An 11,313-nucleotide genomic window follows, 5' to 3' on the forward strand; every position below is an offset into this window, starting at 1 on the left:
TTGTGCCTTAACACAGATAACCGGAATAGTTATGAAGATATCAGGTACCACAAACTAGCACATTTATGCTATAACTTTTCCCATAAAATGAACTGTTCGGGGTATGTTTACCTCTAACGGAATGCCGTGTCTTGCAATATCGACTTCAGATGAGTTATCACTGTCGACGACCGTGTATCTTCTAATATGGACATTTTCACATACGTTGAGTTGTAATCAACTATCAACAAATATGATGACCATCAAACTGTAACAAGTCCCTACTTTCTCTCTCGGTCTATAAGTGTATTTTGTGAGGTTGTAAGAGTTCTCGCGTATTCGCGTTCCTATAGGTACAAAACATGTCATATTTGGATACGAAGTATAATTAAAGAAGTTTAAACATAATCTCAATCATATCAACAAGTACCGTGGTGATATATTACATCTGAAAACACGGGCTAATGATACCAAGGATACGTGAGGTCGTTTAAGGAAATATTATTATGACATGAACAGTAAATAATGAAATCCGATTGGTGCATTCTGGACGGAATCATCATCATAGCTTTATATGTAATAAGTGCAAATAATATCATTTTTCACTGAAGCAGAAATATTTAGCAATTAAGTTGAGAGAGCTAATAATGACAAATAATGTTTTGTTTTTTAACTGCAAGCAAATGTGCTAGTATGTAGTGTTTAGCTGAATAAAGCTAGTATTATTCCATAATTGAAATAATAGAAGTAAAAAGAGAATAGTAAATTGTGCTGAGGTAAGCCAACAGCATGCCATATTCATCATGGAGATGTCAATAGTACAATAGTTATTATATATGTACCGAAATGACGCGATCCAGATACGCTTTGTTTAATACTTGGTCATAGATTTGTGAGAGTCTTTGAGCCCCCCTCGTCTCGATTTAGAACTGGCCCACTGCGGCGTGTCCAGATGGCTTCTTTTATCTGACGCTTGAACAGATTGCTCTCTCTGTCCAAAAAATCGTTGGAGTTATCCCAGTCAATCACATGATTGTTTTGTGTGGCATGGGCTGTGAAATTTTGTGAATAATTCGTACACATTTTACACTTTTGTGTGCACACGCCTCACTGGTCATTTGTCTGATGAAGATGACAGTGTACATATCGTACTAGTCATCGAAACGTCACATAGAAAATGTTATTGGTTGTGTAAAAACGATTTTTTCATAATCCATACTTACCAACCCGAAGAAAATGTTTAGAAATATTCACTCATCATGGTTGAAGGCTACGTGTACTTACAAAGGCGACATAATGTATATTTAAATGTTAATGGATCTGACTACAGTACTAGACGTCACAAATGCGCTGCTATTTTCTTGAATACAATTGTTATATTCTGTGAATGTTTATCATGGGAGGTGTTCAAAATGCAAAACAAAGACAAAATAACGACTATATATACTAGAGTTTACTATTACCAGTATTTAGAGAGAACAAGAACATTATCCTATAGGACGTTACGCATTACTGATAGTATACACAGTATATGATCTACCGGTCACTAGTAAAGTCTAGTTACGCCTCGTTCTACACGTAGTCTTTGAACTCCGCACACTGTAAATAACACGGTATGTATATAAACACACACATCTGTATGTGAGGCCATATGTAAACAAGATATAGAAATCTAGACTACTACTGCAGCGTAGTGTGCATTGGTTATCAAGGTAAGCATATTGGAACCAGTAGCATGCATTAGTTATCCAGACTTTAATTATAACAATTTTAAAGGCATTTGGCTAAGCATACATATAAGGATGTTTGTTTAAACTTTGTTCTTCTATTTTGATAATGACGTATCGACTTTTTATTAATGTTTAATTATATATTAATTAATCTACTTGAAAGGTCTATAACCAAATAACAGTTTGAGGCCTAAGATATTTTTAGCGAAACATATTGTGTTTGTCCGTTCTTTGTAAGTGTAAAAGCGGATATAAATATCCCATGTATCTATCCGATGCGTACACAGACTGACGTACATGCATTTTCCTGTTTGCTCAACACTTCTTATATATCTGTTATAGGAACGGGGCATAATTTAATATTTTACAAACTCCTAATGGATATTGCTCCTCCACCACCAATAGAACGATACCGGCATTTCAGGGACCCAGAATTACGAAAAAGAAGTTTTGGAAAATGGCAGAAATACACCGAGCCATTTATAAAGGCACTTGTTGACGATGGCTTCTTTAGTATAGATGAAGAGAAACGGAAAGTGCAGTGTGTTAACTGTGGTGGAGTTCTTTGTGGCGTTGAAGAAGGACAAAATATCCACATCACACACTATCGTCATTTTCCTAAATGTGACAGGTTTAAGTACAGAGAACCTGACTTTTTAAGTCTGTTCAAAAATCCTCTGGTTATCAGTGACGCGACAGTGGCGGACGGTGTGTTAGGAACCATTGATGTGGCGCCGTATATCACAGGGAACCACGGAGTTAGCGAGGGGTGCTATTTAGATGGTAGGGTGGAGGACACGTCAAATCCTGTTAACGTGCTAGGGGACACGAAATACCCGAAACACATCTATTATTCCATTTACATAGACAGACTGAGAACCTTCAGTAATTGGCCAGCTCATTTTAAACAGACACCGGATGACCTTGCTAGAGCTGGATTCTTTTATGCAGGTGAACATTCTAATCATAACATGTTTATTTTCATACTGATGTACATACTATTTTATAATGACCGTTCTGATATTTAGTCACTCACACACCAAAAAAACTGGATTTTTTTCATTCTATTTTTGTATCTTTGGTTTAGGTGTTGATGACTTGTGTGAATGTTACTGCTGTGGTGGTCAGCTGGATGGCTGGGAAGATGATGATGACCCTCAGCAAGAACATAACAGGTGGTTTTCTGACACATGTCCATTATACCAAGCAAGACAGAGGCGACCATCAGCTCAGGTCGGGTGACAAATGAAACCAATGTGGTGCGAAGTAACTATATCGTAGACTTCAGTTCCTTGTCGCTAAGGTTATGGAGGCACTGTTATACTCCGAGGGAAAACAGGGGTCGGTAAATTGCAGACAGTTTGCCATTTGAGATGTAGCTCTTGTAGTGTCAAATTCAAATATGAAAGACACTGCCTTGATATATATCAATATATCTTGTTGAGTGTACTGTTGCCTAACCAAGTGAGATGACGTTATTATAAAACGGGAGAGACTCTGCCCTGTAAGGCTAACGTTGTGTCGGTATCCACTTCAATTGAAGATAGATCACAGATTATTTGAAGCAGTGGAATATGCAGTATTATAGGGTTACGTTATGTGGCTTGTACAAACAATAAATACCCTCTTAAACTCGTATGACGTTTTCGTGTTTTATTTATTATTTATTTTTTTAGCTTTAGTAAGATGTATTTGCGTTAAGATGTTTGCTTTTGATTGAAAATGTCTATTAATACTTAAAAGCGTAGTGCAGAATCAAACATTGTATCTTGCAATAATCTTCGATTGATAAGTTTCATCTATTTATCCAAGCAATACAGTGAACCGCATGCATACATTTGCGGAACTGCATTGGTAAAATCAATGCATATCACACAAAAACATATCATATCAACTTCAAGAATGAACATGAATTAGTCTCAACTTCAACATAACCAAGTTATTCCAATTTTCTTCAGAGTGATAAGTAAAAGTTAAATTGTTTATAAATATGTTTTTTTTAACTGGTTAGTTAAAAGGGACTAATTACTTGCCTTTAATCTAAAGATAATGATTTGTAACCACAGGACAAGGTTATTGTGTGGCAAAGACTGCTTTTGCAAATACTCCGATTTTAGGTATTTGTTGCATGTATAGTGTCATTTTAACATGAAAACCATGTCTGGTTTGGCCAAATCAAATATTGTAACCTTTATCCCCAAAGCAGTAGCATAAACAATTGTTTTAGATAAACCGTTTAGATTTTATGCACAGCTTATATGAACACGTTTCTGAAAATGGAAGTAGAGCATGCCATGAATATTTAGTTTGAGAAATGTTTGTTATGGTAATAGAAAAAACGCCTTTATTCAACATACCTGGATTACTTACCATACATGTATTGAACATTATATATAAATGTTACATTGAATAGTATATTGATTTCAAAACGTAAAGATTGAGGAGAAAAAAAATCTAAATAATTGTGTGCACTACATAGAGGTAGGCTTAAAATGAAAAATCTGTTGAAAGTAAATAAAGGTCTTCATATATACGGTATATACATGTACCGAGGTTAAAACAGTTAATTACTTGTTTTAAATCAGTTATCAGGAAGAACTATAATAGAGCAAATTATCAGTAAATATCTAATCATGTACATAAGATAAACAGCTCTACCATTTTCATTTGCTATATCTCTGTGTATTTGTTTTTACTTTTCCGAAGTATAAAACAGAAAGGTTATCATATCTATTTTGCTTTTAGTTTTCACAGCCTTTCAATAGGCCACATTAGATTTATATTACTTGTTATCTACAACAGAACATGCCTTCTTATATAGGAATCCACGCAATAAGTCAATGTGCCTGCAGTAAACCTGTACACCCCTGCAAGTCCGATCTGGCTTATTGCCAAGTCGTACTATGTCAACGCTGTCTGAGTGGCCCTTTATGTTATAATTGTTACCTATGCAGTCGGCAATTTTATGTAAGCACATTACATTTAGTTACAAAATAAACACAATACAAACCTGTTTGTCGACAATATGTTTACATTTAAAGTATGTCACTCGAAATTTAAAGTATTCATGTCACAATTTGGATCATCAGAAGTAAACATGTATTATATAATAGTTACATTCTAAAAAAATTGAAGTATCGTTGATGTACAGTTTTTAGTCAGCCTCGAAGCCTAAATAAGACACAAAGCGCTCCCTCATATGAAGTATTACTTATTAATTTAAACTAGAGCTGGGGAGTCATAAATTTATGTATAACAGTTAATAAATGGTGTTGTATATCGATCAACCGGAAAGAGGAAAGGAAACAGAAACAGAGACCATATGGGCATTGCATAGTATACAGGTGTTAAAGGCCACCTCCACAGCACAAAATAAATGTTCTCTGAATGCATTAGTCGGTTTTGTATTTTCTCGCTAAGGTTTATACGACTTGCTGAAAATATTTCAAACTGCCATCCTTTATGAAGCTATGGAAAAACAGTAAATTCAGAATGTGATTGTTGAAAATCAGAAGAAGAAAAAAATGAAAATCCTGTAGAGGTAGCACCTTTCTACTCCCACATTACAATGACTGGTAAAGTGAACATTTATATGTCGGACGTTGTGCCAACTGAAAACATTAAAATAGAAAAAAATACTTAACGTGAAAGGTACGCAACGTTTTTTGTATAAATTTCACTTCATGTAGCACGTATGGCCGTGCGCGTTGCTAAGCTGGTTAAGATCTTACTTGCGCACTTTTATGTACTACACTTAAGTTAATAATCATCGTTTTATTGGACCGGAAAGGAATCAATCCTTAATGCTAAATGTAATTCCTAACTATTGTGTACGGACTGTGAACAACCAGGCTAAGAAAAGTAAGTATACTTGTCAATAAAAATTAAAAACCCACAATGTCATATTAACTAATCCGTGCATAGCTTATCAACACACAACATCAGATCGAATGACAACAGATCAGTTAGATGTATGAAGTGTTGATAAGAGGTGATAGAAAGTTGTTAGAAAAAAACGACAGGTACAGAGTTCTTTCCGTGTCGTGTCTGTTCCGTCGCGTTCAAAAGCTGAGTTGGTGCTATAAATAGCTCGTTTCATTTTAACAAGCGTCATCTGTCAGCTGTAGACCTTGACACGCTCAGCGGTAAACAAGCTGGTGAGTTGGCTTTATAAATAACTGTTGGAATTTCCGTTTAGGTTACCCCTATAGCATAAGAGATAACATATTGTTGATCAATAACATTTTAACAGGAATGATTGTGCTGACTGCATCCTCGTATTTCTGAAGCGCTGTTTCTTTGATGCAGTTTCCGCCCGAAATCCGATCAATAGATAATTGAAAAAATGAATGGGCTAGTATGGAAACCTTTAGTTATGTTCGTCCGCCAAATCTTCCCTGTTATATATGACTACCATCAGAATTGTTACCTGGTCTTAAATTTAGATATTTTATTTTTGTAATTGTTTATTTTTCGACGATGTTTTCATCAGACATATAATCATGAAAAGCAACACACACACACACACACACACTCACACTCACACACACACACACACATACACACACAAACCCACACACACACACAAACACACACACACACACACAAACACACACACACACACACAAACACACACACACACTCACACACTCACACACTCACACACACACACACACACACACGTACAGAGCATACATGCTAGCACGAGATATCTTCATCATCTACACATGCAGAGGTTAGGTATACATTATACAACCATCATATTCTGCATATTTATAAACAATCACAGCTAACCTTGATAGTTACGTACAACTTATCGGTTTACATGTCGTAATTAATTCTGTATTCAAACGCTAGCTCAAAATAAATAGATTTATCTGTTGGATGTCGACTTCTGATTGACTTACTTACAACAAAGGGTTTTTAGATGCATGGTATATGTCTATAGTTGGCACCATAATGTCAATGGGATTTGTTTTAAATATTAAGGTAACGTACTTTGTAATGCTCATAAGTGTGTCTTGATGTGTCGTTGTCACTTAAACTAATCTCCCTCTGAGAAAATGACAGTACTAAGACCTGACCTATAACAATAATAATAAACTTTATTTAACGGGGATGACATGTTTAGCCAAAGGCTTATCTACCACATGGTCCTCATTGTTAGTAAAACATATTAGTGTTTAGTAAATCATAATTACAAATATCACAAATACATAAATATTGCAACATAATATCGTTATAGAATTAAATGTTTAGTATCAGCTATAAGGATATCACAGAATGTACAAGTGTTGAAATTAGGTTAAAGTTTATCATCTAAGATATAATATTGCTTAATACAAGTTTAAAAATTATCACAGAATGCACAAATTAATTATGCAAAGCCGTTTCGTCAATTAAAATGGTACAATGCCTTATGTACATATATGCTAATATAGTAAAAAAAGTAAAAATTCCCAGGATATACGCTAATAAAGCATGCATTAAAAGTCAATGGGTTTCTTTTAAAAAGAATGAATTAAGAATTCCAGAAGTATTGGATAAGTTGCTTTCTAAAAGAATTAAAATTAGTAATGTCTTTTAAATAATTTGGAAGATTGTTCCTGTCTTGCGGACCAGAAATTAAAAATTGTTTTGAATAAAACGTAGTCCTGTGTTTAGGAACAATAGCATTGTTTGTATTGGAAAATCTGATGACTCTACTGTGCACATTACTCACAGGTGTGATATTTTCACACAAATAACTTACCATACCATGCATACATTTATAAAACATTTATAAATTGAATCTGAATTTATTGTGCGGCTTGCGCCGATGAAGTAGTAAACGCATACTCTTTCGTAACACCTGGTCCTATTTTCCTTGTTCTTTTTTCAAAAGTCTCCATAAAAATCTCTCTTTTGCTCAAATGTACACTTTGTACATAGTTTTATCGATTTTGAGTTCGAATGGACACTTTGAATTGACAATTGATTTTATTCCTTTTTAGTGAGTTAAAAACACAAAATGTAATTCCCAGCGTTAATTTATGTTTATAGTCAGTAATACTTTACAAACCTTTAATGTAATATTACATTCTCCACAGTTGTATAAAATACTAGTTAATTCCATAAACTAGTGGCAGACACAAGCACATTGTTACCATCTCCTTGTTTAACACAAAAAAATCTAGTAACATGTTATGTTAATTTCAGATAACAAAAGATTACTGTATTCGTGACGTCATATACTGTAATAATGATAAACAACTCTGTTTACAAAATACATTCCTAAAGGGTCTGATCAGATTACATTGAAACTATGCACGTAGACCGTGATATCTCAGGTATACATTAAATGTTGTGTATATATACAGAGACGTCGGTATATGCAAGTATATCAAAACAAAATACACACTACAACAGCAGACTGGTACGCACGGAGAATATCGAAAACTAGGTAAGTATTTTCCGTATCAAGAGGGAAACTTTACTTTGAACATTAGCATGCAAAGATATATTTTAATTTAAGGCATTGGGGTAAGCATAAATAGAGGTTTAAAATATGTTTTTATCCTTTTTGATAATGGTATTTTGTCAGGTGTATAACTAAAACTCATTGTTCAGACCTCATATACTATGTCCCTCTTATCTAAGTGTAAATATCCCGTGCATCTATCCGATGCGTATACAAACTGACGTATATTCGATGCAAGCATTTTCCTGTTTTGTTCATTACTTCTAATAAATCTGTTTCAGGCAAGGATCGTTATTTGCAAGTTACAAGCGACTAATGGACATTGCCCCTCCACCGCCATTAGAACCATACCGGCATTTCAGGGACCCAGAATTACGAAAAAGAAGTTTTGGAAAGTGGCAGGAATATACCGAGTCATTTATAAAGGAACTTGTTGACGATGGCTTCTTTAGTATAGATGAAGAGAAACGGAAAGTGCAGTGTGTTAACTGTGGTGGAGTTCTTTGTGGCGTTGAAGAAGGACAAAATATCCACATCACACACTATCGTCATTTTCCTAAATGTGACAGGTTTAAGTACAGAGAACCTGACTTTTTAAGTCTGTTCAAAAATCCTCTGGTCATCAGTGACGCGACAGTGGCGGACGGTGTGTTAGGAACCATTGATGTGGCGCCGTATATCACAGGGAACCTCGGAGTAAGCGAGGGGTGCTATTTAGATGGTAGGATGGAGGACACGTCACATCCTGTTTACGTGCTAGGGGACACGAAATACCCGAAACACATCTATTATTCCATTTACATAGACAGATTGAGAACTTTCAGTAATTGGCCAGCTCATTTTAAACAGACACCGGATGACCTTGCTAGAGCTGGTTTCTTTTATGCAGGTGAACATTCTTATCATAACATGTTTGTTTTCGTACTGATGTACATACTATTTTACAATGACCGTTCTGATATTTAGTCACTTACACACCAAAAAAACAATATTTTTTTACATTTCTATTTTTGTATCTTTGGTTCAGGTGTTGATGACTTGTGTGAATGTTACTGCTGTGGTGGTCAGCTGGATGGCTGGGAAGATGATGATGACCCTCAGCAAGAACATAACAGGTGGTTTTCTGACACATGTCCATTATACCAAGCAAGACAGAGGCGACCATCAGCTCAGGTCGGGTGACAAATGAAACCAATGTGGTGCGAAGTAACTATATCGTAGACTTCAGTTCCTTGTCGCTAAGGTTATGGAGGCACTGTCACACTCCGAGGGAAAACAAGGGTCGGTAAATTGCAGACAGTTTGCCATTTGAGATGTAGCTCTTGTAGTGTCAAATTCAAATATGAAAGACACTGCCTTGATATATATCAATATATCTTGTTGAGTGTACTGCTGCCTAACCAAGTGAGATGACGTTATGATAAAACGGGAGAGACTGTAAGGCTACCGTTGTGTCGGTATCCACTTCAGGTGGGCGAAAATGTGCATGTTTCGGTGGGATTCATAATGTCCATGTATAAAGCATTTTAAACGAAAAATGAATGAATTGACAAATGAATGTATAAACGGATTGAAGATAGATCACAGATTATTTGAAGCAGTGGAATATGCAGTATTATATGGTTACGTTATGTGGCTTGTACAAACAATAAATGCCCTCTTAAACTCGTATGACGTTTTCGTGTTTTATTTATTATTTATTTTTTTAGTTTTAGTAAGATGTATTTGCGTTAAGATGTCTGCTTTTGATTGAAAATGCCTCTTAATACTTAAAAGCGTAGTGCGGAATCAAACATTGCATCTTGCAATAATCTTCGATTGATAAGTTTCACCTATTTATCTAAGCAATACAGTGAACCGCATGCATACATTTGCGGAATTGCATTGGTAAAATCAATGAATATCACACAAAAAAACATATCTTATCAACTTCAGGAATGAACATGAATTAGTCTCAACTTCAACATAACCAAGTTATTCCAATTTTCTTCAGAGTGATAAGTTAAAGCTAAATTGTTTATAAATATGTTTTTTTTTTAACTGGATAGTTAAATGGAACTAAATAATTGCCTTTAATCTAAAGATAATGATTTGTAATCACAGGACAAGGTTATTGTGTGGCAAAGACTGCTTTTGCAAATACTCCGATTTCAGGTATTTGTTGCATGTATAGTGTCATTTTAACGTGAAAACCAGGTCTGGTTTGGCCAAGTCAAAGATTGTAACATTTATCCCCAAAACAGTAGCATAAATAATTGTTTTAGATAAACCGTTTATATTTTATGCACAGCTTTTATAAACACGTTTCTGAAAATGGAAGTAGATCATGCCATGAATATTTTGTATGACTTACATTTAAAATTGCATTTAAATTCACTTGAAATTGATTCCATTAGATATCCCGCGGTCATCTGTCACTGTTAATTAATTCCATAACCAGTAACTTCAATTTTTGGTCATACGCAAGCTGGTGTTACGAATAAATCCTTCTCACAACTGAATACATATTGATGTTTTGTGGATTGTAAGAAGATAATAGATAAATATCTTTTTTTTTTCATTTTGGTTTTCTTTGCACTTGATTTTATTTTAAAACGTCCATTTCCATTTGTCTGTGGATGCCACTAAAATAACAATAACAACAATAATATTTTGATTGAAGAAAAACGTCTTTATTCAACATACTTGGATTACTGATCATACATGTATTGAACATTATATATAAATGTTACATTGAATAGTATATTGATTTCAAAGACTGATGAGAAAACAAATCTAAATAGTTGTGTGCATTACATGGAAGTAGGCTTCACATAAAAAATATGTTAAAAGTTAATAAAGGTCTTCATGTATACGGTATGTAAATGTGCCGAGGTTATAACAGTTAATTACTTCTTTTTTTTAAAGACAGTAATTATCAGTAAATCTCTAATCATGTACATAAGATAAACCGCTCTAACGTTTCATTTGCTATATTTCTGTGTATTTGTTTTTACTTTTCCGAAGTATATAACAGAATAGTTATCATATCTAATTTGCTTTTAGTTTTCACAGCCTTTCAAGAGGCCACATTTGAGTTATATTACTTGTGATCTACAGCAGAACATGCCTGCTTTTATAGTAATCCACGCAATAAGTCAATGT

At 34.6% G+C, this 11,313-nt stretch overlaps 2 protein-coding genes across 4 annotated transcripts; both read left to right on the plus strand.

Annotated features, from left to right (window-relative positions):
• The first annotated feature begins 1,607 nt into the window (after window positions 1-1,607).
• On the plus strand, window positions 1,608-3,345 carry LOC110447383 (baculoviral IAP repeat-containing protein 7-like). 3 transcript variants are annotated; one of them, XM_021493042.1, is made up of 3 exons: window positions 1,608-1,691; window positions 2,052-2,660; window positions 2,797-3,345. In XM_021493042.1, exons 2-3 carry the CDS (start codon window positions 2,087-2,089, stop codon window positions 2,949-2,951), a joined length of 729 nt encoding a protein of 242 aa, XP_021348717.1. In that variant the 5' UTR covers window positions 1,608-1,691; window positions 2,052-2,086; the 3' UTR covers window positions 2,952-3,345. The 3 variants fall into 3 exon arrangements, with proteins under 3 accessions (XP_021348717.1, XP_021348726.1, XP_021348708.1); XM_021493051.1 differs by lacking the exon at window positions 1,608-1,691 and having other exon boundaries at window positions 1,913-2,492; XM_021493033.1 differs by lacking the exon at window positions 1,608-1,691 and having other exon boundaries at window positions 1,914-2,660.
• Window positions 3,346-8,046: 4,701 nt separating this feature from the next.
• Window positions 8,047-9,838, plus strand: LOC110447376 (baculoviral IAP repeat-containing protein 7-B-like). The gene is made up of 3 exons (XM_021493019.1): window positions 8,047-8,151; window positions 8,451-9,058; window positions 9,197-9,838. Exons 1-3 carry the CDS (start codon window positions 8,081-8,083, stop codon window positions 9,349-9,351), a joined length of 834 nt encoding a protein of 277 aa, XP_021348694.1. The 5' UTR covers window positions 8,047-8,080; the 3' UTR covers window positions 9,352-9,838.
• The last annotated feature ends 1,475 nt before the right edge of the window (window positions 9,839-11,313 follow it).

This window comes from Mizuhopecten yessoensis, unplaced genomic scaffold, assembly GCF_002113885.1.
Source record: "Mizuhopecten yessoensis strain PY_sf001 unplaced genomic scaffold, ASM211388v2 scaffold383, whole genome shotgun sequence".
NCBI classification, from domain to species: domain Eukaryota; kingdom Metazoa; phylum Mollusca; class Bivalvia; order Pectinida; family Pectinidae; genus Mizuhopecten; species Mizuhopecten yessoensis.